We start from the raw sequence: 17,147 nt of genomic DNA, 5'->3' as shown, positions 1-17,147 counted from the left end.
GAGAGCAGCGGGTAGCGGGCAGCAGCACTGGGGAGCACGGGGAGGATGAGGAGCACCGGGGCGGGGAGCACCCGGGAGGGGGAAAGTACTTGGAGAGATAGGGGCACCAGGGGAGCACCCGGGGCATACCGAAGGGAAGAGTGGGGGCACGGTGGTGTGAAGGTACCGGGGTGCTGGGCACTGGGGAAAGGGGGGCCGCGGTGGGGCAGGGCTGGGGCCGGGAGCTGAAGAAGTGGAGGCGCGACCGGGTTTCACCACCAAAACCGGGGACTTCTCCATGGGCCAGGGATTGGGAAAGTGCCACTCCACAGCTGGGAACACAGAGCATGTGGGGGGAAAAGGGACAACTGGGGTGGGCTCTGGGCCAGCGGAACTCCCTTGACAACCTCAGGGTCCCCGGGATATCCTCCCCTTTTTGCCCACAATTTTCCCAGTGTCATCCTGTGCACCCCAGGGTGTCAGTGACACCTGGGGCCCTGGAGCCGTGTCAGGTGCTAGGACACATTCATGGATCCCATCCTCCTGGGCCCCAGTGGCAGGCAGCCCTGTGCCTGTGCAGTGGTTTGGGGGAAGCAGTGCTGGATAGCCAGGTTGGTCGGTACAAATGAATAGGAGTGATGTCTGCTTCATCTCCCCACCAGAAGCAGGATGGGACAAACAGACACCCCCAGGTCCCTCAACCATCCTTTTGACCCCCACACCCATCACACAACACCCCAAGACCAAGCAGGGCAGCAGCATTTATTCATGAGCCACATGCCTCGGGCGGGGACACAGCTTGGGGACACCCCATGGAGAGGCACAAAGCAGCCTGGAGACCCCCCTGACCATCTACTGCCTGCTCCTGCCTGCAGCCCCTCCTGCTCAGAGCAGGGCCAGTAGGAGGAGGGGCAGCAGGGAGAGCAGGATAGAGTGCGGGGAGTTTGGGGGAGCATCGCCATGGGCGTAATATTGGGCGACGGCAACATTGGGGTTCCCCTGCGCGGGGTCGAACCACATCTGGATGCAGCGGCCGCTGCCACGGTGGTGGGATGTGTAGCGGTAGGAGCCAGACCAGACCTGCTCGCAGAGCGCAGCCGCCGTGGGGAACACAAACTTGAACTTCTGGCACATGGCGCCCTTGGGACACTGGTTGGTGCCTGGGGGTGGGCAGAGGGTGAAGTGAGTGAAGGGCTCTGGGAAATGGGTGGTGCACATGGGTCCCACTGGCATTGCTGGGGAAGAGAGAGTTGACCTCAAGGTGCCACAGGGTCTCACACCGCATTACCCCACACCCCATGAGGACCCTCACACCCCCTGACCCGCTCACATGCACAGGGGACTCCCACCTAACTGCCACCCCCACCCCATGGGGACCCTCACAACCCCGGACCCACTCACAGCCACCAGGGAGGGTGGACACAGCCTCCCCTGCATCAAGATGGAGGGTGAGAGGAGACCCACAGGGGGGTCGAGGCATGATGGGGGGTGCCCTGCAACCCCCACTCACCTGTAGTCCAGTTCCAGCCCTTGTGCCAGTTGACCTTGCAGGTGACAGCATCCTGGCAATCCTCCCACCACTGTTCACAGTCCTCCTGGCACAGTGGCACATCCCGGATCCGCTCCTTCCGCCAGCTGGTGTCTGCCTGCAGGGCCCCCAGTTTCCCCCAGTTCACCCCAGGGATCCTGGTGGGTGGGTGAGGGCAGGGTCTGCACCTACCTGGTCGATCCATGGCCCCAGGTTAGGGGAACACTCATAGAGACATGTGTCCTGGATGAAGTGGCGCTTGCACTTCTCTGGCATGGCCCCACAGTGGTCCCAGTTGAAGTTGTACAGGTAGGACTGGTCCCGGTGAGCTTCCAGACTGGTGTTGGCAGTGCAGCAGGCATTGTCCTTCCAGAGGACACACTGCACCAGGGCAGCCAGGGCTCAGCTGGGACCCATCAGGAGCCACCAGGGCTCAGCTGGGACCTGCTGCAGGTCCAGGAAAAGCACCAGTGCCCGTGACTGGGTGGCACTTGGTGATGGAATTCATGTTGGGGCACAGAGCCCCCCAGCCTCCATCCTGGTGACCCCACAGCACCAGTGGGTGCTGGTGCAGTGTATGAGGACTGTACCTGCCCGTAGAGCTGCCCCTCAGGGCCAGGCTCTGTTTTGTGGTGCTTGGCATCCATGCAGACGTTGAGCAGCGAGTCCTGTGTCACCGTCACTGCTGCGGTGGCAGCTGGCCAGGCCACCAGCAGAGCCAACACCGCTGCCATTGCTCTGCCAGGGCGACAGCAGGTCAGGACAGCAGCACTGAGACGCGGTCACAGCAGGGACAAAGTCCCCAGCTGCGCATGTGGAAGCACAGCAGCACATGGTCACTGCCCATGACCACCAAGAGGGGGGTCTGGGATCTTACCTGGGGGTGCCAGGGCTCTTACCTGAGGGGCAGCTGGGCTCCAGGTGCCGTGGAATGAGCACAGCTCATCTCAAAGGTCGTGGTGAAGCACAACCCGTAGCCACTGATCACGGGACGCAGGAATGCAGCGGATTGGGCAGCACTGAGGGCACGGAGGAGACAGTGCACCCCGCCCTGGCTCCCCACTGTGTCCTGGACTGACACTCGTGCCCATCCTGGCCCCTCATCAGCCCCACATGCAGCTGGGATTCATTCTCCTGGCGCCGGGCTGGGGCCAGCACCAGCCAAAATCCACTTATGGCTGTTTTTCCTTCCCTCCTGTGGGAGGTGGCCTGACTCCCTGACACCAGCACAAGGGGCAGGACCTGGCCCCCCAGCACCACAGGGTCCCTCTGAGTGACTGGGGGGGAACATCACAGTGGATAAGAGATGTTGCTGGCAGGGACAGGTACCCTGGCTTGGTCACAGATGGCCACAGGGTAGAGGCAAGTACCCCTCATTGAGTTCCAGGTACTCAGGGGATCACAGATCCCATGGAGGGGGGAGCAGATACTCCACAGGACAGCAGTCACTGTGGCTTGGGAGGGACAGGAACCCTCCAGAGTGAGACATGCCTCCGTCGGGGAGGGGCACAGGGGGGGGAAATACCCTGCAAGGGACAGATACTTCCAAGGTCACACGTGATGGGGGGGGGCAGACGTGCCCCGGGGATCACAGATGCCCTGAGGAGGGGGGAAGATACCCCCCGTCAGAGATGACAGATACCCCCCTCACAGGTGACAGATACCCCCAGCCATGGATGACAGTTGCACCCACAGGAGCAGATACCCCACCAGCATCACAGATACCTCCTCACTGGGGTCACTGGTACCTGTGGGGCTCACATACCCACCGTTAGTCACAAATACCCCCTGACGGGGGGCACAGATATTCCGTGGGGATCACAAATACCCCCTGACGGGGGTCACAGATGACTCGGCGCTGCTCACCTACGCCCGGGCCCTCACAGCGGCCCCAGACCGGAGGGGGCCCAGACCATCACCTGTCAATCAAGCGGCGCCCCGCCCCCAGACGGCGTCCTAGGCCACGCCTCACTCGTTCTCCCCCTTGTGGGCCTGCACTCCTTCTGCGCATGCTCCGTGCCCTGTAACTGGTTCCGGGTCGGCTTCCGTTTCCGGCAGGGCGGCTGGCGCCGGCCTGGCGCTACTCCCGGTGCCCCCGCCATGTCCACTCTGTTCCCCTCACTCCTGCCCCGCCTCACCGAGTCCCTCTGGTTCAACCTCGACCGGCCGTGCGTTGACGAGACCGAGCTGCAGCAGCAGGAGCAGCAGCACCAGGCCTGGGTGGGCACCGGCGTGGCGGGGAGCCGTGAGGCCGCGGGGCCGGGTGTCAGGAGGCCGGGGAAGGGTTCGGGGCCGGGGAAGCGGCCCCTGCTACTTCAGCGGGCACGGCCGCGGTGCTCGCTGCAGCCCGGGTGTCCTGGGACACGGGGCTGCTCCGCTGCGTGGCTCCCCCCGGGTGTTCACCGACTGTGCCCATGTTTCAGTGTCCTGTGCCTGTGCTGCCGGCTCGGGCACCGCTGCTCTCGTGTCCGTCATCCGTGTGTCACACCGGCTCGGTGTAGGCTGTTACCGGAGCTCCCCGGTTACTGTGGGGGGGTTAATGAATAAGATGCTGCTGAACCGAGACTCCTGCACTAGCTCCCAAATAATAAATTAACTAATTTCCCGAGGGAGGCGAGGAGCGATTTCTGAAACTGGTAACTGACAAGGGTTTGTGCTGTGAGCGTGTTTTGGTGCTGCAGTGCCCCTGAGTATGGGGGAAGAACATCTATTTGATTAAAGTTTAGAAAAAAAATCAGTAATTAAGTTTCTATAATTAAATAATAAAGTTTAAATCAATTTAAAACCCCAGCACGTAGAAGAGGTTCCAAGTCCCTCTGGGTGGGAGATGCTGACGTATTTTAATTGAGCTTTAATTATCTGCTGTGGTTGTGTTTGTCTGGCTGATCAGATGTCCCAGATTTGGTTATTTTTTGATAAAGAAATACATAAACTTTGTTTTCGGGCTTTTGATGCCACACATGGGGACACCTCGACCCCTCTCAGCACCAGAGTGTCATTGAGATCACCCTGCTTGGTGTCAGGGTGTTCAGGCAGGGTGTTAAAGCTGCTTTTCCCTGCTTGGCTGGGGGATGCCAGGGAGGCAGCAGGACTCTAGGCATGGTCAGTCAGCCACACAAGCCAGCAGCTGAGCCAGAAGGGCCTGGTTGCTGGGCTGTCATGGAGCTGTTGGAGTGCTCAGCCCCCCTCTCTCCCTTCCCCAGCTCCAGAGCATTGCTGAGAAGGACAACAACTTGGTGCCCATAGGAAAGCCAGCATCCGAGGTGGGTGTGTGCACAGGGAAGGGGGGTGTGCCACAGGGCTTGAGGGGCAGACGGGGTTGCTGAAGCTGTTGTGTCCACAGCACTATGATGAGGAGGAGGAGGAGGATGATGAAGATGATGAAGACAGCGAAGAGGACTCAGAAGATGATGAGGACATGCAGGATATGGATGAGATGAATGATTATAATGAGTCTCCTGATGATGGGGAGATCAATGAGGTAAATAGTGTGAGACCCCAAAGCAGGGGATGTGAAGTATGTGGGACCCTGAGCATGAGCTCCGGGGGCTGTCTTCTCTCCTTCACACCCTCTTATTAAGTTCTTGCTCTGGGGGAGATCTCAAACCTCTTTTTTTCCCAGGTGGACATGGAGGGGACAGAGCAGGATCAGGACCAGTGGATGATCTGATTCTACCACAACCTCACCGGACCAGAGGCTGGGGGAGAGCCTTTGCCCCCCACAGCTCTGGGGGACAGTTCAGTGAAGCTCCTCCTGCCATGGGTGCCATGTGGGGCAGCAGGTTCAGAGTGAAGTCCCCCAGGGGAGCCAGAGGGGACACTGCCACCTGGCATATTGGGACTGACACATCTTTTCTAATAAACTCAGTTTTCAAGAAAACAACCCCAAATCTGGTGTCTGAGGCCACCAGGGCAGGCAGGGGGTAGGGCTGCTCCCCACCATCCACTGGTGTGCCTGGCCCAGCTCCCTGTGCCGTGCCGTGCAGGCAGGAGCTCTATAGGGAATGAGCCCCTCGTTACCCACCGCACCCAGCACAGACCACAGCAGCCAGCGTGTTTCCTGCAGAGCCCTTGTTGAAGCCCAGGCAGGGTTTGGGGACCTGGCCCTGCCACGGTGACTGTGGCCACCACGGGGCAGGAGGTGCCTGCTCAGTGGGTGCCAGTGTAGCGGAGCTCAGCGATTCCGTCGGGAATGGTGCGGAAGTACTCCAGGCTGGCGCGGTGCACCTTGCAGTGGTATTTGCCGCAGGTCTTGGCGTACTGCAGGAAGTGGGGTGCCCCAGGGAAGAGGACGTTATCAGCCAGGATGGTGGCCCCCTCAGCCAGCAGCTGGTGGCTCTCCAGCAGCTGTAGATCCCGCAGGTAGCTGCGTTTCCAGTGATCCATGAAGACCAAGTTGGCGTTCATCAGGCCGTGCTTCTCCCGCAGGCGGGGTATCACCTCCTCCGAGGGGCCCACGATCAGCTCCACCTGTGCTGCATCACCCTCAGTCACTGGGGCGGGGAGGCAGCGTGCCCACCCACCCCCCTGCTTCACATGGAGCAGAATCTTTCTCTTCCCACATGCACTACCCCACAGGTGCCTCAGTCCCTGCAGCAAAGGACCCCCCACCCATCTCCTCCCTGGTTTCCCATGCAGAGCTGGGCTTTATCCCAGTGCCCGGGTGCTCACCGTCTGCTCGCTGAAGCCAGCCAGGCGGATCACCTTCTCAGCCACGGCAGCGTGTCGGGGGTCACCCTCGATGGTGTAGAGGCGGGCACCCGGGGGCAGCCCCTGTGCCAGCAGCACGGTGCCATAGCCACAGTACGTGCCCAGCTCCAGCACCCGCAGCGGTGCCCGCTCCAGCAGCACCCGCTCCACGATCCGCCCTGCCGTGGCACGTGCCTCTCAGCACCCAGTCTGTGCCACCCCAGCCCTGGGCAGGGCAAAAGTGCCAAGCAGTTCCCAGGGCCCAGAGGGATGGAGGACACCCATGCCAAAAATGCCACAGCCAGGTCAATGATGCCACAGCCATATCAACAGTGCCATGGCTCACTGGTGCCACAATCATGCCAACAATACTATGGCTATATCAACAATGCCACTGCCATGCTAATAGTGCTGTGATCACACCAACACTATCACAGCCATGCCAGTGGTGCCATGGCCATGTCGGTGCCATGGCCATGCCCAGTGCCATGCTCTGTGTGGTGTGGACAAGCAAGGGTGGCACTCACCTTTGTCGGGCCCCACACAGCTGAGGTGCTCACAGTGGTAGCACCACTGATCGAAGGTCTGGAGGATATGGTGGGGGTCCCCAGGGATGGCATGGGCCAGCACGTACTGGAAGGCACGCTGCTCCCGCGAGGTGCCAGTGAGCCGGTCCCGCAGCCAGGCCACCAGCACTGCCCGGTACAGCAGCACCAGGTAGTGCCGGTACCGGATCAGCAGGGTGACAATGAAGGGGAGGAAGGCGAGGGCAATCGCTGGAGACACCATCACAAGCAAGCAGGCTGTGCTTTTTGTTAGTTGACTTTGTTAGTTTCGTACTTATCTTGGGAATTCTGCCAAATGGGAAGTTTTGCACCCTTTGTGTCCACTATCAGTAGCATAACCTTGGGCCCAGGCTTTGAAAATCTCCCCTGTGCAGAGATCATTGAAGCATTGTGAGCCCTTAAGCCACAACAAGGCAAATCTATCCTGTCACGGGATGCTGTGATAGGGTGTCCTCCCAGGGAGCCTCACAGCTCCCACTCATGCCAGGAGTTGGCTGTGCTGTGCTGTGCATCCCCTGGAAGTACCTCTCCCTGGGCTCCAGTGCTGCCGGGCCTGTAGGGCTGGGGCATCCCAGGATGCTGTGGAGATCCCTGTGCCAGGGCTGAGGGGTGCTGGGGACCCACCTGCCAGGGTCCAGATATTGGGGTTTGCTGGGCTGGCATCCCAGGGGATTGTGCTGCTGTGAGGGGCCTTGTTCAGCACAACCCTTTGCACCTCCCTTGGTCCAGCTTTGCTGCTCCCATCCCCCATATTCTGTACCTCGCACCCTGCTCCCCACACCCTGCTCCCCACACCCTGAGCTGTTGGGGGTGCCCAGCCACAGTGACAGGGTAGGGCAATGGGGGTGGCACCTACCTGTCCCCACACTCCAGGCAGGCAGAGGCAGGCAGTCCTGTGTGTAGCCCTGCTGCCACTCAATTATTGATGGTGTCACCACAGCTGCAGCTGCTATCAGAGCTCCGGTTACCAGCTCAGTGGGGCTGGCAACTGAGACGGGGCCAGGCTGGGGCAGAGAGGTGGTCCTGGGCTGTACAAGGGGGCTGGGGTGATGATACTGGAGCTGGGGTGCTGATACTGGGGCATGGGGTACCAGTATAATGGCTGGGGTCCCAATACTGGTGTGTAGTGCTAGGAGCTGTGGTCCTGATACTGGAGCTGGAGTCCTGTCACCGTGCACTGGGAATACTGGGTACTGGAAGAACTGGGCAACAGGAGCACGGGGAGCCAGAAGCACCTGGGAGCCCTAATCAGTGGAGCCCTGGGGACACTGTGGGCACAGAGAGCATGGGGGCATTGGGAGCACTGGGAGTCTGGAGGGTTGGGGCACTGGGATCTGTTGTGGTTTAGGAATGGTACTCCCGTGTTCAGTGCCCCCACTGTGACCCTCCAAACTATGCCCATTCTCTCACTCCCCTGCTTTCCTTTCCCCCTTCCCACAGGGGCAGGATGGAGAGGAGGCACAAAAGGTAAAGATCTCAGGTTGAGATAAGAACAATTTACTGGCTATAAGAAAATGAACAGTAACAGCAACAATATTAATGACAAAGGGTACAAGAAAAGATTCACATGGAAGACCCCTTTCCAACCAACAGACAATACCAGAAGCTCCCTCTGCCAATTTACTCGACAGTGAGCAGGCATATGACAATGGCTCTGTACAAACTTGTGCCACAAGGACTGTGTACACCAGACATATGGGCCTAAAGGGGACTTTGTTATTTGAATTCCTGTAGTAGACTCAACCTCCAGCATCCCTAATTCTCTCCAAGATACTGGGTACCTTGCTCCATGGTTCCACATGCCTCCATGCACTACTCGATCATCCTTGGGACAATGCCTTTCCCTCACACTTGGCAGGAGTTGCCTGCGGAGCCTGGGAGTTTTTGTGCTCTTCCCAATGCCCTTGTCAATGTTCACATGCCAGGACAAGGATCCCAGCTGCTTGGCTTCACTACCATCCCCTTCCATATGGGCCAAGATATCCCAGCACCTGAGTAGCCAGGTCACCGGGGGCTCACCTAACTGGCAGCTGGAACCTTCTCACACATCTTACAGCTCACCTGGGGGCATGGGCCAGGTGATTTTCTCTGGCCCTGCCTCCTCCCCCTGTTCGGAGGGCCCTGCTCTGCCATCCCTCACTGACTGAGCTGGTTTTGTCTTGGATTCCTTGTTCCCTGCAGGGGTGGCTGCTCCCAGCACGGGCTGTTCCCTGGCTCAGCTGCAGTTGCCGTGGCCGTGGTGCTGTTGCTGTTTCCTCCTCCTCCTCCCCTGAGGGTGCTCTGCACTGACCACCGGTGTGCAATAAGGAGTAGCCAGGGCCCAGCACACTGCAGAAAGCTGCTCATCTCTGCAGCTGATGCAGCATCTCCTTGCAAATATTCTGGCACTTTAGCAGAGTCCTGTAGCTGTTCAGGGGTGAACTCCCAAACCACCAGAGCAGAGAATGTCTCAAACAATTGGCCAATTTTCTCGCACGTTCCATGCCACTCATGACTATTCCCCCTCAGGACAGGTCCCTGAATGGCCTTCTTGGAAATCTCTGTTCTGCATCCAAAGGTGACTCTGAACACAGTGAGGACTGCACTAAGACCAACAGGAACAGGATTTCTTACTATCCAAAGGGAATTAAAAATGCTCAAAAGCTGTTGTAACGGGCCTTGAAGGAGGAAAAGGGGGGGAAAATGGAGAAAATCATCCTTCCCCTGTTCCCCCCCCAGACGAGGTATGGTTATTAATGGACTTCAAAGGGCAGGAGAGCAGCACTGAATACACATCCCAGAGTACCCTCATTGCCCTTGGTGTTATCGTGTATAAACTCACCTCCCACAGTACAGCAACAAAGAAATGCTGATCCCTGTCCCTGCTCTGTAAAAGGTCCCCGAGGAGCACATACAGAAACAGAGCCAGGGTCAGGTACCATACCCACATGAACAGACCAAGCACCACTGTGACCAGTGACCCTGGACCTAATACAGCAAATGCTGAGATCAAATTTGTTTCCAACCTACTCTGTTGTTACCTCAACCCTTAGTGCCCTGTGCTGGGTGACAAACAAGGACAGTAGTGTCCAGCCAGCAACCAAACCCAACCCATCCACTTGCCCACTCCCCCATCAGAAAGATCAGGGAGAGAATTGGAATGGTAAAAATTGGAAATCTCGTGGGTTGAGGTTAATACAGATTAATCAGGAAAGCAAAGACCGCACACACAAACAAAGCAAAACAAGAAATTAAGTCACCTATGAAAAATGCCAATCACTTGTTTTTAAAATTTTTAAAGTTTAATAGTAATAAAATGGTTATAAAAATAGTAATACAATTAGAGTAATAATAATTTGACAAATTGAATGAGGACAATATGAGACAATAAAGACAAAGTGTGATGGACGTCCGTGTACCTTTTTCTGGGCAGCACGAGCCTGAAAAGGGACCCCTGTTAACAAAGGATTAACCCTTAAAAGCAATAGCCTGTTGCATATTCATACACCTCATACATGATGCATAAATTCCATTCAAACACAGGATTCTGTCTGGTCATCATCAACTTCTTCCTCTGAATCCTAACAGCAGCTTTGAGGCTGGAAGAAGTTTGTTTCTTCTGATAATGGGGCAATAAATTCTTTTTCTCTGAAAGATTTAGGTGTCCTGTGGCTGCTATCTCAGTGCGAGTCCTTTCTTTTCAAAAAAAAGTATCCTACATAGCATAGTTTCTATTTTAACATTTCTTACAACCTAAAACTATGTTTAACACACTACTTAAGAGAATTAATACAGCATTACTTTCTAACACAACACATATAATATTCATTTTAATATTTGCGAAAAGCCAATCATAAAATACATGCATTTTTCACATCACCCCTTCGCATGGGCAAGCAGGTGTTCAGCTACTCCAGGAGAGCAGGGCCCCATCACACGTTACAGTTATTTGGGACAACACACACCATCACTCCAGGCATCCCCCTCTCCCTCATTGTTGCCCCACTGTATATTCTGAGCGCTGGAACACCTGGGAACCCGGGGGCACCGGGAATGCCAGGATCCCTGCGGGCAGGCCGCCTGAGCGCGGGAGCGCGCTCGGGACGCACCGGGAGCGCGCCCGGGGGGGGGCCGGTGCCCTGGCAGCAGACACGTGACCCCGCCCGCAGGGCCGCGTGACGTAGCCCACGTGCGCGCAGCGTTCCGGCCCACGTGACGGCCCCGCGCGCGCCCCCGGCGGCGGGCGCGGCCGTGTGTCTGTCTGTGTGTGTGTCCGTGTGTCCCGTGTGTTCCCCGCCGCTCACGTGACCGGCGTGACTCGGCGCTCACGTGACCGCGCGGCGGCGGGGCCGTGCCGGAGCCGGGGCCGCGCTCGCCATGGGCTGCTGCTACAGCAGCGAGGCCGAGGCCTCCGACCAGGTGGGCCTGGCGCCGGGGGAACACGAGGCCCGCGGCGGGGGTGGCGCCGGGAGGGACGCTCGGCCCCACTCCCGGGGCTTCCCGGTGGCGGGGGGGCAGGCGGCGCGCGTCCTCGGCGGGGCCCGGCCCTTCCCCGCTCCCGGGCAGTCTCTGAGCGCCTGTCGCCGCCTTCGTGTCACTCGTTCCGTGCGTGTCCCCCCGGTGCCGTGTGGGGGCTGGAGGCGGGGGCTCGGGGGTCGTGCCGGACCCTCTCGCCGTCCCGCTGCAGGTGTAAGCCCAAGGCCTCACACGGCACCGGCGGGAGCAGCGCCAGTTTTTCCTTCTTGGGACAGCGTGACTGCCACGCAACTCAGGGGCCGGGACAGAACTGGGGCTGTCACCTGTCCCGCGAAACTTAATCCGGGTGCGGCGGGAGCTGGGCTGTGACAGCCCGTACCAGGGGGAGCCCAGCCGGCTTCCACTTGTGTGGCGAGAAAGGAAGGAGAAGGGCCTGGGCTAGAGTATCGCAGCAGCGTTTCCCAGCAGGAGGAAGGGGAGAGCAAGCTTCTGGCCGGGGAAGAGCTGGAGATGCCACTGACGGCGTGTGTGGAGAAGTGGTTGCACTCCCAGCTCACCATGGGTCACAGGCTGAGCATCCTTTCAGGGCAAGACAGACATGGAAAGGCTTGAGCACGTCCAGAGAAGGGAACAGAGCTGGAGAAGGGGCTGGAGCACAAGCAGTGGCTGAGGGAGCCGAGGGGGCTCAGGCTGCTCCGAGGCTCAGGGATTACCTTCTCACTCTCCACAACTCCCTGACAGGAGGGTGGAGCCAGGTGGAAGTCGGTCTCTGCTCCCCGGGAACAAGCAACAGGACAGGAGGAAAGGGCCTGTGGTTGTGCTATAGGAGGTTTAGGTTAGATATTCGGGAAAATTTCCCTAAAGGTGTTGTACAGCTGTGACACAGGCTGCCCAGAACAGTGTTGGAGTCCCCAACCCTGGTGAGATTTAAAAGCAATGTAGACTTGGCACTTGGCACTTGGTTTGGTGGTAGGCTCAGCAGTGCTGGGAGAACAGTTGGGCTCAGAGGGCTTTTTCAATTTTGCTGATTCTGTGATCTTGTTCTCATGGGTGTTTGTGCCCATGATCTCCCTACTGGGCTCTTCTCACAAGCCCTGCAGCACCATTCAGCCAAGCCAGAGGACTGAGGGCTGGGGCACAGCTCTGCACCTCCTGGAGTAAGTGGAGGAACATGCCCTGTGACTCTGGGAAGCCCCCACCCCAGTGCCTGGGCTTTGGTAGGTGGGGTTCACCTGGCTCAGGTGAGCCCCCTGCTATGCCAGGGTGGGCTCTCCGTGGTGCCCAGTCAGGGGTGGGGCACAGTAGGTCCACGTTAGCTGGGGGGTTTAATGCAGGTTGATGCTGGCTGCAGACTCCTGCCTGCAGGATTGGCCACTCCAAATGTGCTGCCTGATTTCAGCAACACTTGCTGCCTTTGTGGCTGGAGGGGCTTCATCTGGGAAAAAGCAAAATAATTGGGTAAAGAGGTGCCTGGCAGAGCTGAGGCTGTTCTGGGTTACACTGGGATGCACAGGGAGCCCTCCTGGCTGGTGAAGGAAAGGTGAGACTTGCCTCATCCCGTGGAGTTAATGCTGCTGGTGTGGGGAAGCCAGGGCTGATTTTCCTCTTGCCTTTCCCTTCAGGAGGAAGAGACAAAGCGGCTGCTGGAGCCGGCAGCCAGCCCGCCCAACAAGGTGCTGAACGGAGCAGAGCAGAGCTACCACAACCTGCCGTCAGCACGCACCGATGAGCAGGCCATGCTGTCCTCCATCCTCGCCAAAACAGCCATGTAAGCCTCAGGCCGTGTCTCTGGGGCAGGCAGCACCCTCAGGCCATGTGCCTGGGGCAGGCAGCACACCTCGGGGACAGTGGTGACCCTGGCTGTGGCACACAGCTGGGGCTGCCTGGCTGTGGGCCCCAGTGGTCAGCCATATGTGCTGAGGGGAAGCGAGGAGCTGTGGCAGAGCCCCCCATGTCCCTCTGCCCTCAGACAGCCCCATCCCTCAGCTTTGAGCCCCATGGGGACACAGAGAGAAGACCCGAGGTGTGAGGTAACCCCTTGGGTGCTGGGCTGGAAGTAGGGGCAGGGTTGGGTAAGAAAGTGAATCCGTGGGGATGTGGAGAGGGTGGCTGGAGGGGCAGCAGCACTGCATCCCCTTCTGAGGAGGCTTTTCCTCAAATGCACAGGGGCAATGTGGGGACAGGGCTGTGTCCAGCCTGGCTGGGAGGGCTTTGGGATACTCGTAGGCCCCTCTGCTCCCCTGCCTGACATTGCAGAGCTAGTGACCACTGGTTTGTGTCCAGCATGCAGGGCCACAGCAGCTCTGAGCACTGCTTTGCTGTGGGGTGTACACATTGGGGCTCAGCAGGGCCCTGGGCAGGTCCCAAGTCCTCTGTGAGCCCAGGGCCTGGTTCAGGGGCTCTCAGGATATCTGCCAAGGACATTGTCCTCCCAGTGGTTCCTTTTTTCTCCAGGTAACTGCATGCCAAGCTCCCTAGAGCGCAGACCAGCTCCCAGCTTCCTGCAGCCTCTGCCTGCCTCCCTCTGCCCCAGGGCAGCTGTGGGCAAACAGTCCCTGGCATTTCCTTCCTGGCAAGCAGCCAGTCCAGCCTGGCACACTTGTGGCCGGGCGAGTTCGGCCTTGAGATGTTTGTTTTGGGGTGCTGGCAGGTGCTGGACTTTGTCTGCCCTGGTCAGAGGATGCTCTGAGACGGGGAGGGAACTCGGGGGAGCAATGAGCTCCAGTGGGAGCCACTGTCTTGTGTCTCTGCAGCAACATCATCGACGTGTCGGCAGCAGATTCCCAGGGCATGGAGCAGCATGAGTACATGGACAGAGCCAGGCAGTACAGGTGGGAGTTGCACTTCTCCCTTGGGGTGCCCGCAGTCCTTCGCAGCTGTGTGTGTGTCCCTGGGCAGGTCCCAGGGGTTTTGGCCTGGGGGACTGAACTTGGCATAGAGAAGGGCTGCCTCATCTCAGAGAGCAGGGTGCAGCCTGCTCAGGGAAGGCTGATGGCAGTGCAGGCAGCAGAGCCCAGGACAAAGGGCTCCTGTGTTCACCTAGCCCTTGGGACAGATGGTGGGGGGCTGGATGTGACTGCTTCTGCTTGACAGGTGCCTGTGTGGGAGAGCTGGAAGCTCCCTCATCCTCCTGCTTCAGGGAGTGAAGAGGGCTGGATGCTGGGAGTGCAGCACCACTGCTCTCCCTTTCTCCCCCTGGGGGTGCAGCACCCATCTTCTGGATGTCCCCATGTCTTGGCATGGCACTGATGTTGGTTGCTCTCTCCTCACAGCACACGCCTGGCCATGCTCAGCAACAACCTGACGCACTGGAAGAAGCTCCCACTGCTGCCATCCCTGACTAACCAGCCGCACCAAGTGCTCGCCAGCGACCCTGTCCCCTTTGCAGACCTGCAGCAGGTGAGCGGGGCTGGGCTGAGCCCTGAGCCCTTGCCATGCTCCCCAGAGACACATCCTCGTCCTGGAGGAGCAGTAATGCCCTCCTGGCTTGCCCAGAGCCCTAACACAACTTGTTAGAGCTGAGGGCAAAGCCTAGGTCAGGTTTAAGGCCTTGCTAGAGGTGGGGGCAAAGCCCAAGACAGGCTTAGGGACTTGTTAGGGATGGAGGCTAACCCACAGCAGTTTCTTTGGGATAACTGGGGGTTTCAGTAGCCACCAGTGACACAGCCATGTCTTCGTGCCTGCAGGTGTCCCGGATAGCTGCCTATGCCTTCAGTGCGCTCTCACAGATCCGTGTCGACGCCAAAGAAGAACTGGTTGTACAGTTTGGCATCCCTGAACCTGCCCCCACCACTGCTGCTTCAGCGCTTTGGGTTGTTTTCGGTTTTTTCCTGATTTTTTTTTTCTCTTTATATCCCTTCCCTCCCCATGCTGCTGCCACAGAACTTGGACAGATACCCTGTTTCCTACTAAATGCCAAGGCGCCCATCATTGGCACATTGAGCCCACCTGCATTGCTTGAGGCTTTCTCCTCCTCGTGGGTGGGTGGGTGGGTGTGCGTGGGGAAGAGGCTGTGTCAGCTGGATGCTGCCTGGCACAGGGACAAGCACAAAGGGAACAGCTGGTGCAAGGAGGCCCCAGTGTGGGTCATAAGCCAGGTCACCAGGATGGGTGGGCTGGAGCCAGGTAGATGTGATGCTCTGCATGGGGCCTGGTGGCTCCAACACCATCCCTTCTCCTTTTTACATGTTTAGACCTTTATTTTGGTTGTTTTTTGGTTTTGTTCTTTTTTTTTTTTAATTATAATTTTTGCCACAGTAGATAAAGCCACGTTCATCCAGTGCCTGTCTCCACTGTTCTCTATCGGACACAGCATGGACATGATGGAGGAGCCATGCTTTGGTGGGGGGTACACACATCTATCTGACCCCTGTCTCCTCTTTGATCATGTCCCACAGGGACAAGGGGACAGGGAATGTATGATGACCCATCTTTAAGGGGAAGGAGGCACCTGAGATTACTAAATGCTCAAGATCGAAAGGAATGTCAAAAGTCAGGGTTTGCAAATAATCAGAAAGTTTCATTAGTAAATTACACACGTGGCATGGAAATTGCAGGGTACCTTTTTATGGATAGGTTTCCGCAGCCTGAAGATGGATTTCTCATTTTCTATGCAAATTAGTTATCATGCACAGTCAGTTCTTTCAGGTCTTCCTGGAAATAGATCCGACAGGTTTGGGGGTCCTTGGTCGTCTTAATCCTTAAGCCACTTCCTGCCACTCATTCCTGTGCTTGTGCTGTATTGTCTTGTGCTTATCAGCAGGAGCTACAACAAGGATATTTTTCCAGGGCTGTCCTTTCTCACCTTGCCTCCTTTCTTCAGACACATCTTTTTCTTTCTCATGGTGTGTTAATATCAATAGTCTTTGTTTATTACCAGCAGTCCTTGGTTGATTCCACAGCCATCCAATTATCTATGTTTGAGACATATGCATTAGCTCTCCTATGTTCTGGGAAGAGAATGCTCAGTGAGACTTACTTTGGACTGTGGTTTATAGGGTCATCAGAGAGTGGGCTTCAGTATGCATTAGCCCTTTATAACTGAGAGCTCAAAGAGTTTCACTTTGGATTGCTGTCTAGGTCGCAAGATAGTGGGCTTCAGTCATAGTAATTTGAGTTGGTTGAAGGTTCAACAGCAAAAATACTGTTCCACTTGGGTTGTTACTCAGGCAAGAATAATAAGTTTCCAAGTCTGTTCATTAAAAAACAGATGCTCAATAAACATCTGTTAGTTCCTTGGTACAGATTATATCCTATAAGTTCAAGAGGGGCTTAGTCTGGGTGGTCTTTGTGAAGGCCAATGCCTAACAAGCATTTCTCAGGTCTTGGTGGGGCCTGGGCAGTGGTGGGGACATGTGCCACCACAGTCCAGTCCATGACTAAACTTACCTGGGCCTCTACAGGATGAAACAGGGCTGTGGCTTCAGGGACAAGCGCAGGACCCCCCCAGGTGAGAGGAGGCCCCACTAGTAGGTCAGGACAGGTTTGGGGGCTGGTGAGGACCCCTGCCTAGCTGGCACTGCAGGGCAGAGTGGGGTGTCTGCATGTGACACCCTACCAGAGTCCCCCACGTGCCCCCTTGACTCACTGTGGGCTTCCAGAACTCCGTGTGGCCCCACACAACCCCCTCTCATGTGTGTCCTCACCTCTGACTGGGGGCTTGAGACCCACACTCCCACACACCCCCGTGGTCCCATCTGTGTCACTCTACCTTCACGGGTGGCCCCTGCCTGTGTTCCCCTTGGCCCCAGGCCCCCCTATAACCCCCCCGACACTAGGGCTTCCCTCGCTTGGACTGCTGCACGTGTGCCCCAGGTAGCCCATGGCCCCATGTGCGTCCCGGTGACCCGCGGAGCGCTGTCCCCTCCGCTCCAAGGCGGGAGCCCAACGCCGCGATTCGCGGCCGGCCCGCCCGCGTGACGCCCCCGGCC

The 17,147-nt window shown here is 57.7% G+C and overlaps 4 protein-coding genes across 4 annotated transcripts; 2 read left to right on the top strand and 2 right to left on the bottom strand.

Annotated features, from left to right (window-relative positions):
* Nucleotides 1-727: 727 nt before the first annotated feature.
* Nucleotides 728-3,453, bottom strand: LOC118692577 (folate receptor gamma-like). Its single transcript, XM_036392496.2, has 6 exons — nucleotides 3,277-3,453; nucleotides 2,407-2,526; nucleotides 2,098-2,245; nucleotides 1,700-1,888; nucleotides 1,490-1,625; nucleotides 728-1,139 (listed from the first exon to the last, which is right to left on the bottom strand). The coding sequence occupies exons 2-6, from the start codon at nucleotides 2,451-2,453 to the stop codon at nucleotides 865-867; spliced, it is 795 nt and encodes a 264-aa protein (XP_036248389.1). The 5' UTR covers nucleotides 2,454-2,526; nucleotides 3,277-3,453; the 3' UTR covers nucleotides 728-864.
* Nucleotides 3,454-3,534: 81 nt separating this feature from the next.
* On the top strand, nucleotides 3,535-5,390 carry ANAPC15 (anaphase promoting complex subunit 15). Its single transcript, XM_036392505.2, has 4 exons — nucleotides 3,535-3,727; nucleotides 4,711-4,770; nucleotides 4,851-4,988; nucleotides 5,130-5,390. Exons 1-4 carry the CDS (start codon nucleotides 3,608-3,610, stop codon nucleotides 5,175-5,177), a joined length of 366 nt encoding a protein of 121 aa, XP_036248398.1. The 5' UTR covers nucleotides 3,535-3,607; the 3' UTR covers nucleotides 5,178-5,390.
* A 266-nt stretch (nucleotides 5,391-5,656) lies between these two features.
* TOMT (transmembrane O-methyltransferase) lies at nucleotides 5,657-6,985 on the bottom strand. Its single transcript, XM_036391173.1, has 3 exons — nucleotides 6,740-6,985; nucleotides 6,179-6,391; nucleotides 5,657-5,977 (listed from the first exon to the last, which is right to left on the bottom strand). Exons 1-3 carry the CDS (start codon nucleotides 6,983-6,985, stop codon nucleotides 5,657-5,659), a joined length of 780 nt encoding a protein of 259 aa, XP_036247066.1.
* Nucleotides 6,986-10,977: 3,992 nt separating this feature from the next.
* LAMTOR1 (late endosomal/lysosomal adaptor, MAPK and MTOR activator 1) lies at nucleotides 10,978-16,460 on the top strand. The gene is made up of 5 exons (XM_036392420.2): nucleotides 10,978-11,160; nucleotides 12,840-12,985; nucleotides 13,971-14,048; nucleotides 14,490-14,616; nucleotides 14,904-16,460. The coding sequence occupies exons 1-5, from the start codon at nucleotides 11,119-11,121 to the stop codon at nucleotides 15,408-15,410; spliced, it is 900 nt and encodes a 299-aa protein (XP_036248313.1). The 5' UTR covers nucleotides 10,978-11,118; the 3' UTR covers nucleotides 15,411-16,460.
* Nucleotides 16,461-17,147: the final 687 nt, after the last annotated feature.

Source organism: Molothrus ater, chromosome 2 (assembly GCF_012460135.2).
Source record: "Molothrus ater isolate BHLD 08-10-18 breed brown headed cowbird chromosome 2, BPBGC_Mater_1.1, whole genome shotgun sequence".
In the NCBI taxonomy this organism is placed as follows: domain Eukaryota; kingdom Metazoa; phylum Chordata; class Aves; order Passeriformes; family Icteridae; genus Molothrus; species Molothrus ater.
Note: the sequence above shows the minus strand (reverse complement) of the source record. Positions and strands in the feature narration are given on the sequence as shown.